We start from the raw sequence: 26,822 nt of genomic DNA on the forward strand, positions 1-26,822 counted from the left end.
TTATCTGATGAATGGCCTTCTGCTTTAGAACTAGACACCGAACCATAAATCTGCAGCTTCTTCAGTGCATCATCAGGTGTGTGAGTTTGCACATCACCAACACACTCTGCTTGGGTATGTTGCAGCTTACTCCTGTCAGCTTTGTCATCAGGCATGCAACTGTCATCAGCTTTCCTCTTCTTTGAATTGCAAATGGACACAACATGTGGCAACTCTGAATTTACATCCATTTGTTCTTCAGGGACAACTTCTGCAAGATCAGGGACAACTTCAGCAGGATTAGGGACAACTTCTGCAGGATCAGGGACAACTGATGTGTAAGCAGGATCAGGGACAACTTCTGCAGGCACTTCCACGTCTTTTTGATTCTGTTTACTTCCTTGACAATCATCTTTTTTCCGACGTGTAATTCTTCTCCTCTTGGGGTTAGCCTCAGTTTGGACCACTATTGGTTGGACAACAATCGGTTGACCACTATTGCTTGTGTTGCCTTTCTCATCTGTGGCACCCAAAGATTTGATGAATGCTGCCAGGCCTTCTTCAAAAATTGTGCACATATTAATAACAGCCGGCCTGTACTTTTCCACATCCTAAAACAAAAACAAAAAATTGAGGGATGTATGATCAGAATATACTCATGTATATGTCAATGTATAATATTGCAGGGTTAAAAGTTAGTACATACCAAATTGGAGTTATTAGATGGCAAAAAATGTCTTATAAACTTGTCCACCTGGGTAGGTTCTGTTGTGAACAGGGAATTTTTTACCCTGAAACAAGGCTTGAGCTGTATATGCAGCATAAAATAAAATCAGCAGAAAGGGGGAATAAACATACAAAGACTGTTGAGAATACAAACTACCAAAAACAAAACATAAAAAATTGTAAAATGAATGAGGACAAACCTGTAATGCACCAAAGTTCCCATTGTTGTCTGTGTCCAAATCAGAAACAAGCCTGACCATCTGATTTGTCCAGACACAACATCTAGTACCATCCTCCGGCACATCTACTGAAGTTATTTCCAGTGAATCAAGATACAATATCTGCAGGAACACATTATGCACATTACAACTTGTACAAAAACTTCTCTCTGCATGTAAAAAAGGAACAAACAAAAACTTTGGCTATTTTTAGAAACTAACCATGATATATGGTATGCAAGCCTTGAACCAATTCTTACTGATCTTTGCATTTGCAGTCTGAACCAGTATGTCAACAACGAACTTGGCCCAATTAAATGTTTTAATAGCCTCTGTGTTGATCACGTGAGGATAGCACTTTGGGCTGACCTTTATTCCAGTTGTTGGCGCAAAAACAGAGCTGATAACATATATCACAAACTTCCGAAGATATGCAGTGTCTGCAGGAAATGATGGTCCTAATTGCTTCTCAATGAAAGTGACATTAGGTTGGACACCATCCTTAATCCCAAGCATCTCCAATATCAGGCTCGTGGCGTCGACATCCAGTGTATAAGGGACATCAGTATTGCCCATGGGAACACCAAGAACCTTCACAACAGAATCCGGAGTAACAGGAATTATACCCCTTTCACCGAAATCCAGAGCGCACCCATGTGGATGAAAATGATCCATCAAGAAATGGCAAAGCGCAGGATTGAGTTTTGAACACTTCATCTTGGCAATCTGTCCAAAACTAGAAGTCACCAACAAAGCAAGTTGATCTTCAGTCAAGTCCTTACAGAGCCGTACAATCTTCATGGGAGATGATCGATTAAAGAGATTGCTCTGCCAAAAACATGAGAGGAAACTTCTATCAGCCATACAAATCAAAAAAGCATAGTTCGATGTAAAAAAATGTAATCCAAATTAAAAGAAACTGAACAAAATCATGAGAATATATACAAACCTAGTTCTTCTTTTTTGATACTGTCTGGGCATCGCCAATATCAGCAGCTGCACTTCCCACATGTTCATCTACAGCTGGAACTTCCTCATCTACAGCTAGAACTTCGTTGATTTCTGGTAACTCAGATGCATTTTGATGATCTTGGTGGGTTCCACCAGCACTGAATTTATGCTGGAGCTGCAACTTTGCTTTCATCTTAGTGAATTTAGACTGGCATGCGTTGGACAGTTTTTTGCGTGAGGATTCCTGCAACACAACAAGCACAACATAAAAAACTCCTTTTAGCTGAAAGAACAGGAACATATAGTCATGAAAAAAAAGCAAAATGAAAATCATCTGTCGTACCATCGTGAACTTGAAAATGCTGTTAGAGAAGTAAGCTTGTACAAAAGGACAGGACCTGAAAACAAACACAATCAACATGGCTGAGTTAACACATGTGCTTGAGCAATAAAAATTTAACACATGCAAAAATAAAAGTGATCCAAAAATTACATGCCATAGATAACAATGATGTATTAATTATGCGAATTATACATCCTCCACGAAATCATCCACACTTGTGTATGATCAAAATTTAAAGAGCCATATGAAGTGTTAAAATAGCCATAGGATGTAAGTTATGATAATTTTTTACATCCCTTTATAAAGTATGGGAAAAAAAATTACATCCCATATAAGTGGGATGATGAATATGCTAACATGATGAATATACTGACAATTTTTGATACCCAAAACCAAAAGGATGTATATACTGACAATTTTTGATACCCAAAGGATGTATATATTGACAACTCTTTACATCCAAGTAAAAAGTAAACATGCAGCAGAACAATGCTTAGTTTGTGTATTGTAAATGTACAAAGATGCAATAGGATGTATAAATCACCATTTTCATACATGTAATCATCACCACATCCATACGAGGATGAACATGCAGCAAACACATGAACACTATGATCAGGAGGTGTAGTAGCTTCACAAATTCCGAAGACGTGACTACTACAAATCACACATATACGAACCACGAACACTTCCATGACCTAGGAAGACGAGAACAGGAGCAATGGTGCACAGAGAAGTAAATCCGCGTGTCTAACTAGCCGAGAACAGTCATATGAACAGGAAATCAAAAGCACCAGACTATGCGAAAATCAAATCGAAGCAACCCATCGCACGCAGCCTACGCAATCAACGCCTCGCCGCGCCGCCGAGAGGCAGCCGCATACAGGCAGCAAAAGCACCGCAGGATTCGAGTCGGCTAGTAGGTCACGGAGCGAATCGGCGGGCCCTGCAGGCGAGCGATGGGGAGGAGCGCGATGGGTTGCTTCTCGTTCTTCGATTCGAGGTCCGACGAGAAGCGGCGCAACCACAAAAGTAAGAACAATCGATGTAGAAGTGCTTACCACAGCTACGAAGACGGTGCTCTCCTTCCCCGAATGCTCTGCCAACAACACACCCAGCCTCGGAAATCGTCGATTCGCGGTCGGCTACTCGCCGACGACGTTTGGCGGCCTCAGAATCTTCGATTCGGGGAAGCGCAGCGCTGATAAAACCTCCAGCAACGAGAACCCCCGCCGCAAAATCGTCGATCCGCAACGCGGCGCCGACGAGCGGAGCCACGCCGATGAAACTTGACGACGCCCACTCGAGATACCCTAGGGGATTCGGCCATGGTTCCCCGCTGGAGGGAAATCGCCGCAAGACCCTGAATCGACAGTGGAGGGAGACGAGGAGGAGAACGGGAGGGCGAGAGGTTGGGGATGAAACGAGAGCAAGGAGGTGGAGTTCGAACAGGAACCGACACCTATTTTGTCGGGAAGCGACAGTTCTTTTCGGCACCACACGATGAGAAAGCGACGGAGTAGATGAGGGAGCACTATCTAAGACAAGGGAGTGCCCCAGCAAGAAATAAATTTTGCGTTTCCTTTTTAACTGAACATGTTGGAGACGTGATTTCCTTTCTAGATCCAAGATGCAATAAGCTAGTAACCTCAGCTGGGAACGTTCATTAGGAAAAAATTTAATCACATGTAGCCGGGTACGTCCGTCCGGTAGATGACATAGGAGCAAGTTTGGTTGTTTTACCAAAATTTAGAAAATAACCGATCGGCCGGATATGTCCTGTAACTTCTTTCTAAAGAACGTTATCTATCTAATTAAGCTAACGTGCCATAAATTTATTTTGGTACACGTAATACGTTGTACGTAACACTTTTATTTTTAATCTTAGACGTTTAAGTTAATATCATTGGTTGATATTTTTTAACCATATGTGGATTAACCTAGTGCCTCGAAAAAAAAACATCCTTATTCGTAATATGTTGTACGTAACACTTTAATTTTTAATCTTAGACGTTCAAGTTAATATCATTGGTTGATATTTTTTAACCATATGTGGATTAACCTAGTGCCTTGAAAAAAATCCTTATTTTACTTTTAGTATATAATAGATGAACGGTCATCTAGATCGTCAAAGAAACAAAGAATTCTTCGAGAAGCGAGTATCAGCAAAACATACGAAAATATATACAGCATCTTCCTCACGAAAACCAACAGAACTCGAGAATCGGTTCTTAGGAGCACCCGCGCGCACTTGTCGGTTTGAAAATTTGAAAATTGCAAGTTAGGCCCAGCCTCCCAGCAAAGCTACTTATGGCGATCTTGGGGAAGCCCACGTGGTTTGACTCATGTGAGAAGTGGCATGTGTCTGGTACAATCGAGAAGGCCTCGTATCCACACCACATAGTTTAGTCATCCCAAACACGCATGACGAATCGGAGCCTTACTCGCGCTTGCCTTACATGGCACAACATGCACGTCGCCACGTATCCGCCATGGCCCCTGCTTCAGCTTACACATACTAGCATATTTCCACTCTCCTAGCTTCACACTCCAGATTGCCGTGTCCGCCTTCGTTCCCCTCAACTCCATTGCAGAGTAGCTAGATACAGGTAGAGCAGCCATGGTGAAGTTGGCCACGGCGCGGGAGTGCCGCGCGTACAGCCTGGGCTCCGGCGGCGGCGAGGCGTCGCGCAACCGGCGGTGGGAGTACGTCAACGCTGGGGTGTACGTCTTCGCCGCCGTGCTCCTCGTCGGCGGCTTCCTCGCGCAGCTGTGGCCGTGGGCGGTGTCCCAGAAAACCGGCCTCGCGCTGGCCATCATCGGGCTGCTGGGCGTGGTGGGCGTGAACGCGCACGACCTCCTGGCGCACGTCGCCGGCGTCGACTACAACCTCGGGCTGGCCGGGCTGGACAGCCAGTTCGTCCTCGTAGAGCTCGCCGCCCCTGCCGTGCATCTCGTCGGCGCCGTGCTCACCTTGGTCGCGCTGATCTTCTTCGAGATTCAGGTATGGACTAGCCGTCATCTTAACTCAAGTTGCCAGTTTATTAGTCGAACAGAGTTGAAGTTTATACATACAAACTGTTACTCAGCGTCAATGTTCAGTAGTGCTCAAGATTGTCACTGCAGTCTTAGTGTTACCAACTGATCTAGATTCGATTAACATGTAAGTACTGTTTTACCTCATTCCTTGGAACAATACGTCGCAGATGGACAGAGGGTACCGGCACGGACTGGAGAAGCACGGGCTGAACCTGCTCATCGCCGGTCCAGCGCTCTGGCTCCTCGGATCCATACACAACATCTGCCAAATCTACGAGCGAGCCAGCGGGCACGTCCAGATCCTTCAGAAGAGCGTGCAGATCCCGCTTCTGCTCGGCAGCACGATCTACCTCGTCGGCGGCATCGTCAATCGACACGACATCCACACCCATTCCTCCGCTGGATTAACCCTCCTGGTAATAACCATTTGAATGACTAGCCGATTATTACTGAAACTTCAGTTCAGGAACATGTGCATAAGTGCATTACTAGCAATGTAACTGACGCGGTGGTGCACTCTGGTCTGGATGCAGGGGAGGAGCTGGGCTTGGTTCTGCCTGTTCGGAAGCCTGCTGTTCTTGGCCGGAGGGCTCTTCAACCTCCTCAAGGTGTTCAAGATGCAGCAGATGGACGGCCGGGGGCTGGAGAAGCTCCGCGGCGGCGCTCAGGAGCGGCTGAGCAGGGAGAGGGAGGGCAAGGTGCCTCTCATTCTGGAGGAGGGCCGGAGGAGGAACAAAGGAGACGAGACGTGGCCAGCGGCGGCGCGGCATGAGCCCAGGGCTGCGCCCGTGGCGCCACCTCCGGAGGGGTCTTACAAGGAAGCTCTTGTGAGCGGCGGCAACTAGCATTGCCCAGCTCAATGTGCCATAACAAGAATAAAACAGGTTGCCCGCCTCAGTGTGCCATGGCATCAGGGGGTGGAGAAGCATTGCCTTACGGCCACACCATTCTCTATTTTCATATTTTGTATCTTTCTATGTAAATTACCTCGACTTTTGCTCACTTTTTGGTACTACTTGTTAGCAAGTGTAATCGATCACATACCAGAATAATGTTTGGGCAAATGGAACGTCTCATATAGTGAAGTTGTGTTTGGATGCACAGAACTATACTCGGAATCGGGAAATCTGGAATTTGAGCCTCCAACTTCGCTGCAAAGGGGGTAAACCTGCGCCTCGCCTGTTCAAGCTCGGTGATGGTGGGAGCACGCGCACGTCTAAAAAAAAGGCGGAGAAATTTCGTCACCTCCCACCGATTTATACCACTTGGCTCGCCGCTAAAACTCTTGCCTCTATTTTTCTCCTTTCGAGCTCTCCGTTCCGATGGGAAGTTGGACGGTCAGGTTTGCATCTTCGACCTCGACACAGCTGCTAGATGGCGGTGGCAATTTCTTCTCATTGACGGTGGGTTTCTAAGCCCTAACTAGACAGGATCTGTGAGCATGTCGTAGAGTAATCAGTAGATCAGTGGCTGCTTGTTGCTAGTTTGTACATATCCTTATTCGATCTTGCATAGTATACGAAGATTTTGTATTTTGCTAGGCCTTGTTTTTGTGTAGCTCTTGTTTTTATTCAATCTTGCAATAGTTTATGTACCGGTTGTGCAGATATGCACAAAATCCTATTATTTTAGGTCATATTTTAAGCCTTTGTGGTAGATCTAGTTAAAAAATCTGTAATGCAGATGCCAGTGTGGTAGATTTAGATATAATCTTTCACATATATAGTGTTTTCTAGGTTCTTTCGGTTCTAACCGACCTCTACCTATGTTAACTGCTGGTGTGGTAGGTTTTATATTAGCGATTACAGATAAATAAGATAATGAAAGTAAAGTAAAGCAAATAAACTAAATTTTTGTATTTTTGGATTTTTGGATTAAAATATTATAGCAAATATCAAACATGATGAAAGTAGTGGAAATGTGTTTCTTATGATTAAAATTGGAGTGGGCTTCATGGGTTCACTTGTCTACTCTCTTTTTAAGTTTTAGTGGACACTAACAATTCTTCAATGGCATAATATTGATGGAACTTTAATATGTATTTGATAAGCATTTATATGGGTATCACGTCCTAACATAGACATGAGCAACACATCTCTCTTATACTCTACAAGAAAAGGAAAAATTTCAACCAATCTTGTATTAAGAATTAACAGAGCATAGCCTTAAGTATTTTGACATGATGTTTGAATACCGAATATGCTAGCTTGATTCAACAAGATTACCACAATTGCCATATCATAAACATAGCACATGCATTCACTTTATCCCTAGTGAGGCAACAAAGGAAAAGGTAAAACCATAATATATCATGAATTTGTTGTCATTATTTAATCACTACAACCATGCTACCTCATCTAATACACACTTCACGCCACACATGTTATTGCATATAAGTTGGATCAGAACAAGCACTTAAGAACGGGGTACATGATATGCATCCATCAATGCATCTTACACATAATATATTCCAATCTCATATATCAATACCATAGAATAATGATCCACCACATAATTACATATATGGTAATAAGATGTATGAAGAACAAGAGAGAAATAAATCAAGCTACTGCCACAAATCCATAGTCCAGACATGGACTACACCCCCTTTGTCATGGTGATGACGTGGAAGATCTTGGAGAAGGTGGAGATCCATCCGTCGGCGGCTCCGGTGGGGTTTCCCCCCTTCATTCTTCCCTGCTTCAGCCTCTGTTTTGGTGTTTCTGCAGTGCTCTCCTTGAGCAAACCTTGGGGGTCGTATATATAGGGGTTTTTAGGTCAAACAAAGTCGGTGGGTGAAAGAAAAAGGTCAATCGGAGGCCCGAGGGACAAACGAGATACGGTGGTGTGCCCACCCTTACTGTGCGGTTTCAGTGCTCCAGATGCTTCTCGTGGTCATTTGGGTCTTCAGACCCTTCTCATGAGGTTCCAGTGCTCCAAATGCTTCTCGTGGTGAAATATTGACATCCTTGAAGTCCTAGCTCAATTTGACTTCATTTAGCTAGGTCCCTGAATGTAAAAACAATACGCAAAACAGAGTTTTTCTGTCCTGCAGAGTTATAACCTAAATAAATAGGATCATTGGTAAATCCCCGTAAATCAATGTAAAATATAGATATAACATCATATATGTTGCAAATATGTGGAAATATGTATCAATAAACTAGAAAGTGCATGTATGTATTTTACTTGCATCAACATCACCAAGCTTAACCTATGCTCGTCCTCGAGCGTAAAGGTAATACAAATAACATGGACTTTGAAGTTTATTTCTTTGCTTCTGTATCATTATCATGCAAAGTTTTACAAGGTTCGGTCATTAAAGGATAACAAGAAGCAAATAAGCTATAAAGTGATATCCCTCACATTCTACAAAACATGCTTAATAATAAGTGGCATTGTGAGCAAATAAATGAGAAGCATTATAGACCATAAATGAGAAGCATTATGAACCTATAGAATTTTCTTTGGAATCCTTTTTTTCTTTTCTTTGGATACTTTTGACTCTTGAATAACAGAAGCTAAGTAGGGAATACATGTGTTAGTCCTCCATTAAAAATAAATATGAATGAGACAATAAAGTAAAGTTGTGGGATACGGTAATCATAAGAATGCGGCTCCACGCATCTCATTCTTACTCTGTTTAGAGACTCTTATGGTTCATATACCTCTTATAAGTAAGATGCCTCATGGCCTCTAGTACTGACAACCACATCTCATACTACTCAACTTTAGATTACCATAGACTTCTCAAAATGCATATTATTTTAACCAAATTCGCAAAGAGATACCTTCATGCCTCCTGTACAAAGAACCCAAGGAAATTTTAAAACCTCAACTGTAAAGGCCCTATATACCGGGAAGACATGACAACCGACAAATGAGCATCCTCTACAATAAACTTCTCTCTTATGTTTTCCTCTCTTTCTTTTTCCTCTTCTCTCTCTCTCTCTCTCTCTTTTCTTTTTCCTCTTTATCACGCCCCGAGACTGGGCCTTGACAAGACAGCCGCCGCACGCCTATAAACTGAGAGGCTTATACTCGCGCAAGGATAAAAATGTAGGATTAAACCAGCATAGTGGATCTCGTTAGAGATTTCTTTACAATTACACACGATTTACAACAAGATTATCTACATCGTTTCCCACCCGATGGTCCAGCCTAATCTTCGACAACGAGATCTTCCGCTAACGACGTCTACATCTAAAAAAACATGTGGGAGATGGGTGAGTACGATAAGTCATACTCGTCAAACTGATTATACACAATCATATAAATTGTAAAACATAAATGCTTTTATGAAAAACAAAAGGTGGTTAAACTATAAGGCATATTAAATCATGGACACACATGAAAGTAAGCGTTCCCGACCCGGGAGTCACAGTGGTGAAATTCCACACTTTTACACTCTGCAGATGGTACTTCGACATCGACAGCCTTGACCAGCACCACACAGGCGGTAGAAGAGCAGAGCCATTTAGCCCACTAGAACCCGAACACATGAACATACTGATGTTGATCGCTACTACGGATCCATCATCGACTCGTTCCACAACATGGCCGTCCCTAGCGGAGAACTCAGTCAGTCCCATACCTGAAATGTGACCGGTACAATATGTTTACCTTCGTAACACCAAGTTTTCTCTTATAAAACAATCATTTTCTAATCCACAAATATCATGCTCCTCTTAAGAAAGGGATCCAAGAAAGAAATTAACATTATTAGAGGCAAATATTATTTAACACAAACTAATTAAGAACTCTAAAAATCAGGGTTTTTACACTCTCTCTTTTTCTCTCTTCCTATTAAGGATGCCCATGCTAAAAACTTTCCGCTAAGATTATGCATGGTTTTGGTTAGCGGCACAGGGCTCTTCTCTAACAAATATGCATACTATAGTCTTTTGCATGATAACACCCTTATTTTGGCCGAGGTGGCCATCCAGTAACTGTTATCCCCATATTTTAACCAAATCAGGAGATGGGCCGTAATTTAGATGGGCTTGAAAGAAGATACACGTGGAGAATCTCTGAAGCGGCCTTGCACGAGAGTTTGGGCTAAATTGCCCGTGTATCTGTATATTATTAGTAGATCGTATTTAGAATTAAAAGACAGAGTCTAGCTCGTACACGGTTGGGTTTATGCCCACGTTAGACAGTCTACGGACTATAAATATGTATCTAGGGTTTCTGAAATAGAGGACAATCACGTTCACAACAAACACAAACCAGGCGCATCGCCACCTCTTATTTCGAGGGTTTCTTCCGGGTAAGCATCATGCTGCCTAGATCGCATCTTGCGATCTAGGCAGTATACGTTTATTCGTTACCTTGTGTTACTCGTGCTGAAGCGTTGTTGATGGCGAGTAGCACTATTTATCTTAGATGTTTTGGGGCTTGCATTGATGCTTTTCTTATGCATATTTGCTTAGCAATGCCGTCCCTCGATATCTAGCTGTCCTTACACCTATTCAGGTGTAAGGGCAGCACCTTGCTTGTTCGTTACTTAGTAGATCCAATCTGTTATAGTTGCTCCTTGTTTCAAGGATTAGTTTAATATCTGCATGATTAGGCCTTATGCTGGGGTTGGATGATCCGGTAGTGCGTGAGGTGTTGTTTTACCGTTCCTATAAGGGATGTTCCGGGAATTGACTTAACGTTGGTTTTTAGGCCTCTTTTAGGGATAGTTTCCATCATCTTTCATATCTGTTAGGCCCAATTACACGTAGGATGTTCCGATTATGCGGTGAAAACCCTAAACTGTCGTAGATTGGTTTAGCTTTGTTTTGATCAAGCAGGTTCCCCATGTCATCGTAAATCCAACGTGAACCATGGGGCGATCGGCTCTTTGAGCCGATCCACAGGGCAACCTGAGAGCCGATCGGGCTCGTATTTAATGTTTACGTGTCTACCATGCAGGAGACTAGTTGAAGGAATCCAACACCTTCCTGATCAGGTTTAGGTCAGGTGGCACGCCCTTGCAACCGCCAGGACGTGTGCTGGGACTTTGCGGGACGACGCGAGGCACCAGGGCCCACTTAGCAGTCTTGGGAGTCTCCCGGCTCTTCGTGTTGCTTAACCACTGCTCGCCGGTGAGTTTTGGCAGGCAACACATTCTGGCACGCCCGGTGGGACACTTTCTACAACAACCACGTCAGCACCGGCAGCCAAGATGTCGGACGAACTGATCAAGTACGAGGATCTACCTGCAGAGCATAAGAAGAAATACGATGAGCTGAAGGCCATCTTTGAAGCCGATCTCATCGGCTCTTTTGAGAAGACCCGTTCTCACGGCATCGGGTTCAAAGGATTCACACCTGAAGGCGCGTTCGAGGGATTAGATCTGTCTCTCCCTTCGGAGGAACGTACCAGAGCCCTGCGCCAAGAAATTAACTATGCTGTGGCTCATTCTCTACATCGGCATTCTGAGAGCCTGGTGAATACGCTTGAACGAGTTGCGCTTCGTGTGGTGCAAGAAATCATGAAACATCAGTATTCTCCGTCAGGACCTGCTTTAGGGACTCACCAGGGAGAGATACCATTCCACTCCAGCCCACCACTGCCATTCGCGATGGCAGCTCCACAGCAACAAGGTTCACCGGCATACGTTGTCTACAAAGTTGGAGGTGATCCTGGCGACTACCAATTCTTGTATGAGCCGCCCAAGGAAATCCCACATGGATACGTGTGCACATACGTGCCGGACTGCAACAACTGGACGCGCGCGATCCAAACTTCAGCAGGAGGAATTGCCGGAGCAGGAGCGATTGTTACGGCAGGAGGGATTGCTGGAGCAGCGGGGAGTTTTGGAGCAGATGCTGAGAAACAGGCGTGGCTAACTAAATATGCCACTGCAGCGAGTCATGAAAGCTCAACGCCTACAACCCCTACGGTGGATCAGATCAGCGCAATCTTGAGAGACCAGTTCGGTATCCTGCCGAAGAAGAAAATAATCGGCTATTCCAAGCCCTATCCCAATGAGTTTGACCTGATCCCGCTGCCACCTAAGTATCGGCTCCCTGACTTCACAAAATTCAGTGGATCAGAAGGATCTAGCTCCATCGAGCACGTGAGCCGATACTTGGCACAGCTGGGCATGGTTTCAGCATCAGAACCGCTACGTGTGAGGTTCTTTGCCCAATCTCTCACGGGTCCAGCCTTTGGGTGGTACACCTCGCTACCCCCAGATTCAGTTCGGACATGGAAGCAGCTGGAAGAACAGTTTCACATACAATATCATTCAGAAGCTACCGAAGCGGGCATCGCCGATCTGACGCAGGTTCGGCAAAGGCGAGGAGAGACGGTGTCTGAATACATTCAACGTTTCAGAACTATCAAGAACCGATGTTATTCGGTTCATTTATCTGAGAAAGAAGCAGTCGAGCTGGCCGTGGCAGGTCTCGCAGCGCCACTCAAGGATCTGACGTTCCAAGTGGAGTACAATTCGTTGGCACACATGGTCCAGAGACTAACTTCGTATGAACAGCGCCACCCAGAATTGTACCAAGACAAGTTCAAGCGCACGATAGGCCTGGTCGACGCTGAGGAGGATGAAGACCTTGCGGAAGATCAGGAAGTCGCCGTGGCTGAATGGACTCGGACGGCAGTTCCCGTGTCCTGCAAATGGGTGAAACAACCAGGGCCTCCAAAAGGGTTTGACTTTGATTTAAGCAAAACTGAGCAGATTTTTGATTTGCTGCTGAAGGAGAAACAGCTGAAGTTACCCGAAGGCCACAAAATTCCTACGTCACGAGATGAACGGTAGGCCATACTGCAAATGGCATCACACGTTCACCCACGCCACCAACGACTGCAAGGTGTTGCGCGCACAGATTCAAATGGCGATAGAGTCAGGCCGATTAATCTTCGGACAATTTGCCATGAAAGTAGACACACATCCGTTTCCTGGCGTCAACATGGTGGATCTCAGTCACTCCCTGAGATGCAAGCCAGGTTTCTCTTTTGATGTCAACATGGCAGGGCTTGGGACCCGCCATGGCGAAGATAAAGCAGAAAGCAGTCGCTCCCGTGGCAAGGAGAAAGAGGAGGCCGATCCACGCGACCGGCCCCAATATGATAACAGACGGTACCTGACAGAAAAGGAAGTGAGAAGCGTGCGGTATCAACGACCACTCTCCGCGCATCTCCTTAACAAATATGAGCAGCAGTATGACCGACGTCGGTGCTACGACGTGGATGACGAAAGATATCGTCGGTCTGATGCAGATGACAGGAGGTATCGTCGATATGATAGAGACGATGAAGGGTACGAGCGTCACGCTAGAGGGAAGTCAAGAGAGCAAGAAGACATGGATAGGCATTGGAACTGTCCTTTCTTTAAACACTGCTGGGACTCAGGAATGAGCCGATTGCCTACAATCGAGAACTGCCCAGAATGTAGACAGCAGAGGAAGGGAACAAATGAAGTTTCAGTGTTCAAGCGTCTAGGGCCTCTCCCACCTCAGAACAAACGAGCTGAGTCATCTCAAGATGAAGACTTTGAGGAGTCAGATGAAGAAGAAGATAGGTACCACCGGCCAAAGTGGTGCCCTGATGGACTCAGCCACTCTCAGAAGCGTAGGGTGCAACGGCAACGAAACCTGGAGGAAGCCGAGGCTCAGTACCTGTACACATTGAGGAAGGCACGGCCCGATCTGGCCGTGAAAATTCAGCAAACGCTGGAGACGGAGACGCGCCCGCCAAAGAAAGTGTGGCGCCCCAAACAGACAAAAGCCGATGCAGAGGCATCGGCTGATACAAACATGGTGTTCATACTCCCGTCAGAGTTTTGTGCTCCAAAGGACAAGGAAGTATCGGTGGCTCGATTCGACTGTGGTCCACGGCCAGTGATCTTTGAGAAGCCACGAGAGAGGAGCTACAGGCATTTGAAAGCTCTATACCTAAAAGGTTATATCGATGGGCAGCCTGTCAGCAAGATGTTGGTTGACACGGGGGCGGTAGTCAACATAATGCCGTATACCATGCTACGACGTTTGGGACACTCCAATGACGATCTGATCAAGACCAACGTCACGTTAAGCGATTTCAACGGCCAAGCATCATAAGCAAAAGGTGTTCTGAATGTAGATCTGACCGTAGGCCAAAAAACCATACCTACCTCGTTCTTCATCGTCGACAGCAAAAGCAATTACGCTGTCCTGTTAGGAAGGGATTGGATTCACGCTAATTGTTGCATCCCATCCACAATGCACCAATGCATCATACAGTGGGATGGAGATGAAGTGGAGGTTGTTCAGGCAGATGACTCAATCGAGATCTCACTAGCTGCCATGAATATTTGGGATGCGAACGACCAAGAGCCGCTCTCTGGAATCAGTTTGGACGGTTGTGAACGCATCGAAGCTTCAAAAAACGGGGTGAGGCTGGTCTTATCCACCGGCCTGACAGAGTAGCAAGATCTAAATCAGTAGGTGTACGTGGCAAGGCCGGTCTATGCGATCGGCCCCAAAAAATAAAAAGTAGTAATCTTATCCCAAGCGCATCACGTAGCCATAGTGGAGCACCAAGAAGTTGTAAACCCTCATTGAGCATTGCAATGAAAAAGGAGGCCGATTCTAGCAATCGGCCAAAATTATCCTCAACATGCATTTTACCTGTGTTCAGCATTGATCTAGCAGGCGATGGAAAGCTGGGGTATGGGTTTACGTCAGCTGATGAGCTGGAAGAGATTGACATTGGTCCTGGGGATAAGCCACGACCAACATTTATCAGCAAAAAGTTAGATCCACATCTCAGGGGCCTGATGATAGCCTTGTTAAAAGAGTACCCAGATTGTTTTGCATGGGATTATACGGAGATGCAGGTTAGACAGAGCATCATTGAGCATCGGCTTCCCTGAAAAAGGATTTCGGCCGTTCCAGCAGCGAGCACGACAGATGAAGGCCGAAATCTTGGTGGAAGTCAAGAAGGAGATCCAGAAGATGTTGGACGCCGGGTTCATCAGGACATGCAGGTACGCTGAATGGATTTCCAATGTCGTACCTGTGGAGAAAAAGGATGGCCGATGGCGCGTCGCCATAGATTTTCGGAACCTCAACAGTGCCACTCCAAAGGATGAATATCCAATGCCAGTAGCGGAGACATTAATCAATGCAGCTGCTGGTCATAAAATTTAAAGTTTCATGGATGGCAATGCCGGCTACAACCAAATTTTTATGGCTCCAGAAGATATACACAAGACTGCATTCAGAGTGCCAGGCTCGGTGGGCTTGTTTGAATATGTTGGCATGACATTTGGACTGAAGAATGCTGGCGCAACATACCAAAGAGCTATGAATTACATCTTTCATGATTTAATCGGCAAATTGGTGGAAATTTACATCGATGACGTGGTGGTCAAGTCTGTTTCGACGGATGGACACTTGGAGGATTTGCGGCACGTCCTGGACCGAACTAGGAAGTTCGGGCTAAGAATGAATCCAAAGAAGTGTGCCTTTGGTGTGACGGCCGGTCAGTTCCTGGGTTTCTTGGTTCATGAACGTGGAATTGAGATCGGCCTAAAAAGTCAAGAGGCAGTGCGAACGATGAAGCCACCCACCACGAAGAAGGAACTTCAATGTCTCATCGGCAAAATTAATTTCATCAGAAGGTTTATCTCCAACTTGTCAGGACGAATCGAGCCGTTCATGGGATTGGTTAAAATCAAGTCTGATGAGGAGTTTCACTGGGGGCAGAGCAACAACAGGCATTTGACGATATTAAGGAGTACCTAACGAAGCCACCTGTGTTAGTTCCGCCACAGCAAGACAGGCCGTTCTACATTTACTTATCAGTGGCTGACACCTCCATCGCATCAGTGGTGGTGCAGGTTTATGATGGTCTGGAAAAAGTGGTTTTCTACCTCAGCAGAAGGATGTTGGACGCAGAAACAAGGTACCCTGAAATTGAGAAGTTGTGCCTCTGTCTATTTTTCACCTGCACCAAGATCCAGCACATCTTCTTTGTCCGCGAAATCATCGTCATATGCAAATCGGATGTCATCAAGCACATGCTGTCGGCTCCTGTACTGAAAGGCCGACTCGGCAAATGGATGTTTGCGTTATCGGAATTTGATATCCGGTATCAACCTGCGAAAGCAGTCAAGGGACAAGCGTTGGCCGATCTTATCGTTGAACGAATAAACACGGACGTAGCCGCACTATCTGTGCGTGCATGGGCCATGTTCTTCGATGGATCGATGCCGTGAGGATGGTTGCGGCATCGGCGTGCTACTCGTGTCGCCTCGGGGGGCAACATTTTCCTTCTCCATCAGGATAGCTACCCCTTGCACCAACAATGTTGCTGAGTATGAAGCGATGTGCAAGGGAATGGAGTTGCTATTGGACGCTGGGGCGGAAGCGGTTGAGATTTTTGGAGACTCCAAATTGGTGATTTCTCAACTCACGGAAGAGTACAAGTGTGAGAGCGGGTCGTTCTTTCCATTATGGATACAATGCCGTGAGCTGATGACGCGGTTCAGATATATAAACTTCCATTGGATCCCAAGGTCGCAAAATACCGACGCGAACGATCTCGCACAAACGGCGTCAGGATACAAGGACGTAGCCGATGGAGCCGATTTCCAGGTGCAGTTCATGGAACCAGATGATTGGAGAGCCGATATCTTCAATTACTTGAAAGATTCGGCTCGGGGGGCACCTAAACGGATAAGATATAGGGCCACGAAGTATGTACTGATTGGCGATGACATGTTCTACAGGACATTGGAAGGATTACTTCTCAAATGTTTGGGACCAGCCGAGTCCAATCGGCTCTTGCATGAGGTGCATGAAGGTGCCTGTGGAACTCACCAATCGGCTCATAAGATGAAGTGGCTGATCAGGCGATCGGGAATTTATTGGCCCACCATGCTTGAAGATTGTTTCCAGTATTATAAAGGGTGTCAAGCATGTCAGAAGTTTGGGAGCATTCAGATGGTACCCTCATCAGCAATGAATCCTATCATCAAACCTTGGCCATTCCGAGGTTGGGGCATGGATATGATCGGCAAAATTCATCCTGCATCGAGCAAAGGCCATGAATGGGTTCTGGCCATTACAGATTATTTCACTAAATGGGTGGAGGCCGTCCCTATGAAGTCAGTAGCATCGAAAGATGTTATCAGTTTCGTGTTGGAACATGTCATTCATAGATTCGGGATTCCCCAGACTATCACGACCGATGGAGGTTCGGTCTTCGTTTCCAAGGAGTTTAGAAAATTCTGCGAGGATATGGGAATCAAGCTGATCCGATCGTCTCCATACTATGCTCAAGCAAATGGGCAGGCCGAAGCGTCCAACAAAAGCCTGATCAAGCTGATTAAGAGGAAAATCGACGAGCACCCTAGACGATGGCATGAGGTATTGTCAGAAGCTTTGTGGGCTTATCGCATGTCGTGTCATGGAGCAATAAAAACCTCGCCATACCAGCTGGTCTATGGACAAGAAGCTGTGTTACCCTGGGAAATCAAGGCTGGGTCGAGACGGATAACATTTCAGAATGATTTAACTACTGAAGAATATGCAGCCCTAATGAGCGACAGCATTGAGGATGCAACGGAACTCAGACTATGGTCACTTGAGAAAATCAAGGAGAATAAAGCTAAGGTGGCTCGCGCATATAATAAGAAGGTGAAGCCAAAGGAGTTCCAGGTTGGTGATCTGGTATGGGAAGCTGTATTGCCATTGGGGACTAAGGACAAAGTGTATGGTAAATGGTCTCCAAATTGGCACGGCCCGTACAAAGTCGATCAAGTTTTAAAGGGGAATGCATACATGCTTGAGCAATTGGATGGTGTGAAGTTCCCAGTGGCTGTCAATGGCCAGCATCTCAAGAAGTATTTCCCAAGTATGTGGGATGATGGTCAGTGAGATACGGGGGCCGATTCTTAAATCGGCCAGTAAAAAACAAATTTTTTTAGCCGACGCACGGTCATCGACTTGAGAATAAAACAGCCGATGCACGGACATCGACTTGAGAACAAAACAGCCGATGTACAGCCATCGACTTTAGAGTTGCAAAATGTTGTGGTCAGCCTGATTTCGAGGAGTGTTTGCTTGGATATCTGTCTAATTTAGGATTTGAGCTCGGTCTTATGGGCGTTTGAGGGCGAAAGGCCGATACGTTGCTATCGGCTCTTGGCGCGTTGACTTGTTTTGGCAGTCGGAAGATTTGAAATCGAACAAATGGAGAATCACATTGGAAGAACGATTTTCATTGATTCGAAGGGGAATTTTTACAAGAAAGAGTCGATGGCTCTCAAAAGATCATCCGATGCCTAATGCACTACTACTACTAGCCCTATACTACTCCTTGATCTAAGGGCCGCCGCTGTCCTCGTCGTCACCACCGTAGCCGCCGCCGGTGCTGCTGCTGGCGAGCTCCTCGTCGCTACTGCCGTAACCCTCAATGGGGGTTTCTTCCCCCTCATCATCGTCGTCTTCGTCGTCATCCGACCAGGCCCAGCCGCGGAAGCGCTTCGCCGGCGGCTCGTTGGAGGAGGTGTCGTCCTCCTCATCCTCCTCTTCTTCCTCTTCGTCGGAGGGGGTAAAGCTACCCCAGGAGAGGAGGTCATCCTCGCTCTCCGCCACCAGTTCCCCGTCGATGAGGAACCGGAGGTCGTCTTCCCCATCGGTCAGGGGCAAGTCGCCATCTGACCCGACGAGGGCTTCGGGTGGGCCATCTGGCACAAAGTCGAAGTCCCACTCCGGCTCATCCCACTGGTCGGGCTCTGGCATCGGCTCGTCTGAGGAAGAAGATTGGAAGGAGAGAGCCGATGCAGCAGAGGAGGACGATGAGTCCATGGTGGAGGAGGGCTTTTCGAGGACTAGTATGGAGCAAGAGGATGAAGAAGCAAACTGCTCGACGCGGTTAAAATAAAGGAGATATAGTGGAAAGTTAATGTTGCGGTGGTTTCCGAGGAACATGGTACCAAAACTGTTAAATCGTGCAGGGAAGTTGAGAAGGCAAGGCATCATGACGAAGGATACTGCGACGGTTCTGCTCTGCTACGACATGACTCTTCGAAGGAAAAAAACAGAGTGGTTTTGAAATTATCATTACCAAAACCAGGGGGGCATGTGTTATCCCCAGATTTTAACCAAATCAGGAGATGGGCCGTAATTGAGATGGGCTTGAAAGAAGATACACGTGGAGAATCTCTGAAGCGGCCTTGCACGAGAGTTTGGGCTAAATTGCCCGTGTATCTGTATATTATTAGTAGATCGTATTTAGAATTAAAAGACAGAGTCTAGCTCGTACACGGTTGGGTTTATGCCCACGTTAGACAGTCTACGGACTATAAATATGTATCTAGGGTTTCTGAAATAGAGGACAATCACGTTCACAACAAACACAAACCAGGCGCATCGCCACCCCTTATTTCTAGTGTTTCTTCCGGGTAAGCATCATACTGCCTAGATCGCATCAGTATACGTTTATTCGTTACCTTGTGTTACTCGTGCTGAAGCGTTGTTGATGGCGAGTAGCACTATTTATCTTAGATGTTTTGGGGCTTGCATTGATGCTTTTCTTATGCATATTTGCTTAGCAATGCCGTCCCTCGATATCTAGCTGTCCTTACACCTATTCAGGTGTAAGGGCAGCACCTTGCTTGTTCGTTACTTAGTAGATCCAATCTGTTATAGTTGCTCCTTGTTTCAAGGATTAGTTTAATATCTGCATGATTAGGCCTTATGCTGGGGTTGGATGATCCGGTAGTGCGTGAGGTGTTGTTTTACCGTTCCTATAAGGGATGTTCCGGGAATTGACTTAACGTTGGTTTTTAGGCCTCTTTTAGGGATAGTTTCCATCATCTTTCGTATCTGCTAGGCCCAATTACGCGTAGGATGTTCCGATTATGCGGTGAAAACCCTAAACTGTCGTAGATTGGTTTAGTTTTGTTTTGATCAAGCAGGTTCCCCATGTCATCGTAAATCCAACGTGAACCATGGGGCGATCGGCTCTTTGAGCCGATCCACAGGGCAACCTGAGAGCCGATCGGGCTCGTATTTAATGTTTACGTGTCTACCATGCAGGAGACTAGTTGAAGCAATCCAACACCTTCCTGATCAGGTATAGGTCAGGTGGCATGCCCTTGCAACCGCCAGGACGTGTGCTGGGACTTTGCGGGACGACGCGAGGCACCAGGGCCCACTTAGCAGTCTTGGGAGTCTCCCGGCTCTTCGTGTTGCTTAACCACTGCTCGCCGGTGAGTTTTGGCAGGCAACAGTAACCAAAACTTTAAACATGATAAACAACTCAAAATAAGTGCAATGTCATAAGTGTTTTTCATTTAAACATGGTTCCGATCTCACAACCTACTCATAATCTGTCAATCACATAACTTCACATAGTGGTGTTTTTCCTTCCATACCTTACTTTCTCATGAGCTTAAAACTACACAAAAGTGATATTTTAAAGTAGTTGGAGGCATAACACACATATTATACTTGGAATAGCAAGTGCTATATATGTAAATATGATGGATGTTTGGTTTAAGTTGTTTTTTGGATACAAGTCTTTAGCTTGTGTGGGAATTCATTTTTTTGCTAGCAAGAGATATAACAACATGCAATAGTGTATATAGTGATATTCATCTACCATCAAACAATGATACTTGATATTAAACATCTATGTATACTAGTAATAAGTAGCACTAAATAAGGCACTAGCAAATTATAACTCAGTAAGGCATTTGAAACTAGTAATACCATGCATAACTTGACTTTCAGCTTTTGTTTTCATCCCCTTTTTCTTTCCACTAGGAAGCAGTGGCGCGGCGGCACGCCGCGCCCGTTGCACCAGCAAGTATACAAATCATTGAACTCAAAAAATAGCTGCAATCATTTTGAAGATTGGGAAGTGGCATAACTTGGAAGTTCTTGCATCGCAAGCAATGTTGTCTCAGAGAGAGAGAAAGCATAGTAGATCCCAGATTTACTAAATGGGACATACATCTGGTGACTAAAACTTAAAGGGAGATACTAAATATTATGCCACGATAACTATCTATGATAATTTGTGGCTTCAGTCTTCAGAGATAGCAAATGCTTTCGGTCACCTTCATCATCGATATTTTTTTATAAAGGGTCAGCTTCACTGTCGACATCGCCAAAATCTTGATGCAATATTTCACAAAATTGTAAATTTTGTCAGAACATTTGCTGGTCAGATTCCTTGTTTTCCTCATGCATCTTCAATACCATGACCCACCATCTTGTCCTAACGTAAATACAATGCAAAGAAATAATAGTGAAGAATCTCTTCCCGCAACTCTTTCAAGGATGAAATACCACAAACAACAAAGAGATGCTAAAGTCAGTTAATCGGACATATGCATTGTGCTATAAATGCAACTATATAATAAAATAAGTTGATCTATAGTCTGCACAGTGGAGATCTATCTAACAGTTATTATCAGTTTATAAGTGTGGAGGTGACTTCAAGGTCAGTGATTGAATGTAGCAGGTTTCATCTTTTTATTATCGCTGATATTTCTGCAAAATGGTAAATTAAATATTTGGGCAATTGTTCAGGCTTCACAAATACTGACAGTGCCTCAAAACTTCTCAAATGGTTGCAACACCCTAGAAGCAAACTTAGATCAGAAGATATGTGTGTATCAGTATTCTATACTAAACATATATGTCATGCTTTATATGTTCCACGTATTGCAGAGATAAACAGAGCACTGCAATGGAGTTTATGCATGCTATTGTGCTTATGAAAGTAATTATCAAAAATAATATACAAACATGTCTTATTTTCTGATGGTGTTGGGAGGAAGGATGATGGAATACCATTTTATACCTAAGGCAATAACTTTCAGGTGACCATCAGAAACTTGCATTTGCTATGACATTCTAGCATCAACAACAATAACTTAAATATACCAATAGTGTACTAAGCACACATCAGGGGATAAACATATAACCTAAGGACTGCTAGTATTAACTTTAGTGTAGTTTGAACTTCCACTGCATATTAATTTGCACAAAAAATCTGATTTATTATCACATAATCATGTAAGGATCGTATTCTTCAGAGGCATCATCAAATCCTTACTCGCTGTGGTGATATCCTAACAGCGTTGTACCTGAGACTACAGATACTTGTTGCGAATTAACAATTAAAGGAGATATTATATAGATAGCCTATTAGGATACCAAATTATTTATTTATTGTTGTAGTGGCAATACATGTTAACCAAGACTGGAATTCAAACTCCAATTAATTCAAAGGATGGAAACATAAGATTTGATGCTGGGGTGAACAAAAAGTCTGGAAAAAAAAAACACAAATGGATGAGCTGATGAAGAAGTTCATTGGTGCCAACCGATTTACTATGGGGAAATAAAAAAGAATTTAAATGCAGGAAGGAGAAGAATCAACATGAGTGTTAACTTCACATGTGGAAGTAGGTAATTCTTCTCCTTTGATTTACTGAGAAGCTGAAATGCCAAGAATACACATAAAAATAGTCGAGCCGGAATTTCCTGGAAGGAGATACAAAAATGTGGACAGATTTCGTGCCTCCGAGCACCGTCATCAATCGAAGGATGCAATGCCCCCGAGAAACACAAGAAGACATAAAAACAGAGAATCCCTGAACCAGAACATGGAACGCAGCATGTAATGGCAGATCGTCCGAGCACTTAGCTGTGCCACCTGAAAGTGGTGCGGACAAAAATAAAACACCTCACTCCACATCAGGGGACCTTCTGCTCCATCCTGAACGCCAGGATGCTGATGACGCCTGGAACAAACAGGACATAAAGTAATGGAATCATCGCCCCCATGAAGGGAAACACCTCCAGTGGGTCGGCGCAAGGCATGCACCAGGAGAACACCGCGCCTCCGAGCATCATCAACCGAAGGGTGAAATCTACACAAGGAGACATGAAAGGACATATCAATAAAATAGCAAAAAAGAAAGCAGATGACCATTGGCACATCCTGTGCCTTAAGATAGATCTCGAGCAACACAATGGCTCATCAAGTCGAAGTAAACAGGTTCCTGCACCCAATCAGGATTGGTGTGCTAAATGCACAGAAAATGTGACTGTATACTTGGTATAAGATAAAACCAAAAGCATTTGCAATGGAACAATCAGAAAACTAATTTTATTGGCACTTGCATTCAGTGTCCTCTAAGTTAGCAGTCCACATAAAAAACCTGAACTTGTCTACCATTGCCAACATCATTTCGTACATGTGCACTCTTCAAATTTTAATCTATACCTAATGAAGTATCTGCCCAGCAACATACTCATTTTCCAACCAATACTGAAGTTAAACTCCTAAAATTTTAATCTATACCTGCAGAAGTATCTTGCCAAGCGACATCCTCATTTTCCAGCCAACAGTCAAAGATACTTTCTGGGGGTCGCAATCCGGGGTCGCAATCCTCCAGTACGAAGCTGAGCTGGAGCATCAGCCTCGAATTTTGACCTGCACCAAGCCCAGGTCGACATCCTGGAAGGCTGCGAGCTGTAGCAGATCTAGATCGTGAAGAAACCTCCCACGAGGTCCATGTCCTCGGTGGCGCGCTCGAAGGCCGCCAGCACCTGGTCGAGGGAGTCCATGACGCCCATCTCCTCCAAGAAGGCGTTGACGAATTCCTCCCTGACGGTCTGGGAGGCGCGGACCTGGATTTTCTGGCTGAGCAAGCCAATATTCATGTTCCCCTTGCCCTTGGCGACATAGACGCCGTCGGGATCCTCGGGGTCGGCAATGATGCTGAGCTGCATGGTGTTGCCGGCGTTGTTGACGCCCACGAGCCCCAACCTCTCCCTGCAGCTTTTAGGACATCTGACGGCCACCCCTTTTACGACTTGGAGATGCTCTCTAGCCGCACCCCACCGGGATGCTCGTCGCGCCGGTTACTCCTGGACCTAGAGCCAGATGCGGCGGTATCAGAGACACCCTCAGAAGCAGTGCTCGCGGAGAAGAATGAAGAGGTTGTAAGGGCATCTCCAACCGCGCGACCCAAACCGCGCCCGCGCGTCCGTTTGGGTCGAGCCGGACAAAAACGAGGCCCAGCGCGGGGACGCACCGCAAAAGCGGACGGCCGCGGCGTCCGGAACGACGCAAACCCGGCCCAAATCTGGGCTAGGTTTGCGTGGCCGCGGATGGCACGCGCCGTCCGCTCGCGTCCGCGCGCTGGTCGCCTCGTCTCCCTTGGGCCCACCTGTCGGTGACCAGGGAGACTATTAAATGGGGACTGGAGGGGATCTGGCCCTCCACTCCAGTCCCCACTCCACTCCCCGAGCAAAACCGCCGCCATGGCCCCGAAGCGACGGTTCGCTCCCGGAGCGAACAACGACGAGGCGAGCAGCAGCCGCCGTCGTCCGCCGGCGTTGCGGCCGTCGGGAGGAAATCAACGCGGCCTCCACATCGGAGAGGCCGCCCGCGGCGGTGCGGCATTGCCGCAACCGCCGCCTCTCCTCATCGAGCCGAAGCCGGAGTCCTCGGAGGAGGACCCGGACCTCCGCGCCGCCCTGATCATCTCGGCGGCGGAGGAGGAGGCGAAATGGCCGCACCTCCATGCGGCCATTCGCACCTCCGAAATGGAGGAGGCGGCGCGGCGGGAGGTGGAGGAGGCGGAGGGCTGGGAGCTCTACGCCCAGGCCCTCCAGGCGCGATGGGAGGAGGAGGAGGAGGCGGCGCGGCGGGAGGAGGCCAGGCGCCGCGCCGACGAGCAGCACCGCCAGGAGGACAGGCGCAGCGCCGACCAGCGGCGGCGCCAGGAGGCCAGGCGCCGCGCCTGGCAGGAGAGGGAGCAGCGCCTCAGGGAGGAGGCGCTGCTCCGTGCGCCGCCGCAGCCGCGGGTGGCTCCGGACCCCACTCGCCGTGGGAGGAGGCCCCGTGGTCTCCGTGGCCGGAGTCCCCGGCGCGGTCGAGCCACAACAGCGCCTCGCCGCCGGGGACGTCGACGACGTCGCCGACGACGCCCACAGGGGCTAGGCGGCGCACCGGCGGCCACCGCGCCGCCGACCAAACCCTAATAGAGGGTTTTTTTATTTTAGTTTAAATTTAAAAGCCCATATAGGGGCTTCTTTTGTTAGTTTTATTTGCCCAAAATAGGGCTATGTACAAATTTGCCCAAAATAGGGCATATATTCAATGAAATTTCGTTTAAATTCGCATTTTTTTGCTTTTTTTTCGTGTTTCTACGGTTATGCGATGCGTCCGCGCGTTGGGCGCAGCGCGCGACCCAAACGGACACGCGGACGCGGGCCGCTGTCCGCCTGTCCGCTCGGCCACGCAAACGGCCCAAACCGGACGGCCCAGCGCGTCCGTTTGGGTCGGCCGGTTGGAGATGCCCTAAGGCGGCCATGGAGGCATGGATTGGATTGGCGAGGGACGGCAGTAGCGGCGGAAGGGGAGAGATGGGGGAGATAATAAAGGATTAGCAATTCATGGTGGCAGTTTTCACGGGACGATGCAGTCACACATCCGGAGCACACGGCAGCCCTGCAGATCGCCAAGCGACCACACCGGAAGAAAGCGGTGCTGCAGGTCGTCGAGCGCCCACACGATGGATCCGCCGGTGAGATTTGGAGCCACCATTTTGGTGAGGAGCTGTGGCGTAGAAGTCAATCGAATCAGGGATGGTGGGCTGACCATGGACGCGCAAGGAAACTACAGTTGCAGAGCTGTCCTCCTAATAAATGGGACGAAGAGGAAAGACAAATGGGGCGATATCACGAAACGTGCATACACATCCCAAAGCGGCAACTCGATGAGAAACTGACACGTTAGTCACACGTGGGCTCCCAGCCACCGACCATTGATTTAAACCAAGACCGAGAAGCACGAATGCAGTCACCGGAGTGTATGAAGAAATAATGCCTAAGAGCCGGTAACCGGTTGTCCATCCAACTAAGAAAAAATGCAGATGGAAAATAACAGATTGACCAAAGAATACAATGGTGAAAGAAGATGTTACGTGTCAAAAAATGATTGGATAGAGAAGTGGATAAATAGCCAATCTACAGTGGCTAAATCACTTGGAGATGGCAAACTTGTTTAGCTTTTATATAGTGTATAATAGCATGCAACTTATTTTCATTGCGGTATTCAAGAATGGTTCATTTCAGTAGCTCTTTCATATGAATTCAAATTAATTATTATTATGGTATCATTTATTTCCCCTATTTTATTTGTTATTTTTTATTGACTTGCAAAAAATCTAATAAAAATATTGTATAATTTGAGGGATACAAAAAGGAAAAATACAAAAAGTGAGAAGGTGTGTGGAGCACACCTGTCCATTCAAGTTTTCCCTTGCATCTAGTCGTCCCATGTGGATAAAAGAGTACTAACACAAGAGTTGAAAAACAAATGAACCGATGAACATTCTGAAGGAAATCCTGAGCAACCTTATTCGGTGTATCTTTTTAAGATGTGTAAACATTATGTTTTATATAGTCATCATGTAGTTTGAGGTTTGCAGTGCGAGCCTGGTTCTTAATGCAAGTTTACATTTATATACATTGTTGCTTAACAATTTTCAAATATATTAACAATGTTTTTGGCTTTGGTTGTATGACTCTACTCCCTCC

At 46.1% G+C, this 26,822-nt stretch overlaps 1 protein-coding gene and 1 pseudogene across 1 annotated transcript; one reads left to right on the forward strand and one right to left on the reverse strand.

The window, feature by feature from the left end:
- Nucleotides 1-4,717: 4,717 nt before the first annotated feature.
- LOC127344965 (uncharacterized) lies at nucleotides 4,718-6,367 on the forward strand. Its single transcript, XM_051371348.2, has 3 exons — nucleotides 4,718-5,221; nucleotides 5,424-5,672; nucleotides 5,790-6,367. The coding sequence occupies exons 1-3, from the start codon at nucleotides 4,838-4,840 to the stop codon at nucleotides 6,099-6,101; spliced, it is 945 nt and encodes a 314-aa protein (XP_051227308.1). The 5' UTR covers nucleotides 4,718-4,837; the 3' UTR covers nucleotides 6,102-6,367.
- Nucleotides 6,368-21,647: 15,280 nt separating this feature from the next.
- LOC127340157 (ABC transporter F family member 5-like) lies at nucleotides 21,648-25,884 on the reverse strand (annotated as a pseudogene).
- Between the last annotated feature and the right edge of the window lie 938 nt (nucleotides 25,885-26,822).

Source organism: Lolium perenne, chromosome 6 (assembly GCF_019359855.2).
Source record: "Lolium perenne isolate Kyuss_39 chromosome 6, Kyuss_2.0, whole genome shotgun sequence".
In the NCBI taxonomy this organism is placed as follows: Eukaryota; Viridiplantae; Streptophyta; class Magnoliopsida; order Poales; family Poaceae; genus Lolium; species Lolium perenne.

Excerpts from the sequence above, each read along its gene's own strand:
- LOC127344965 (XM_051371348.2), top strand. The coding sequence starts at position 4,838 with ATGGTGAAGTTGGCCACGGCGCGGGAGTGCCGCGCGTACAGCCTGGGC. Across the intron at positions 5,222-5,423 it reads TGATCTTCTTCGAGATTCAG|ATGGACAGAGGGTACCGGCA; the intron begins GTATGGACTAGC and ends AATACGTCGCAG. Across the intron at positions 5,673-5,789 it reads CCGCTGGATTAACCCTCCTG|GGGAGGAGCTGGGCTTGGTT; the intron begins GTAATAACCATT and ends GTCTGGATGCAG.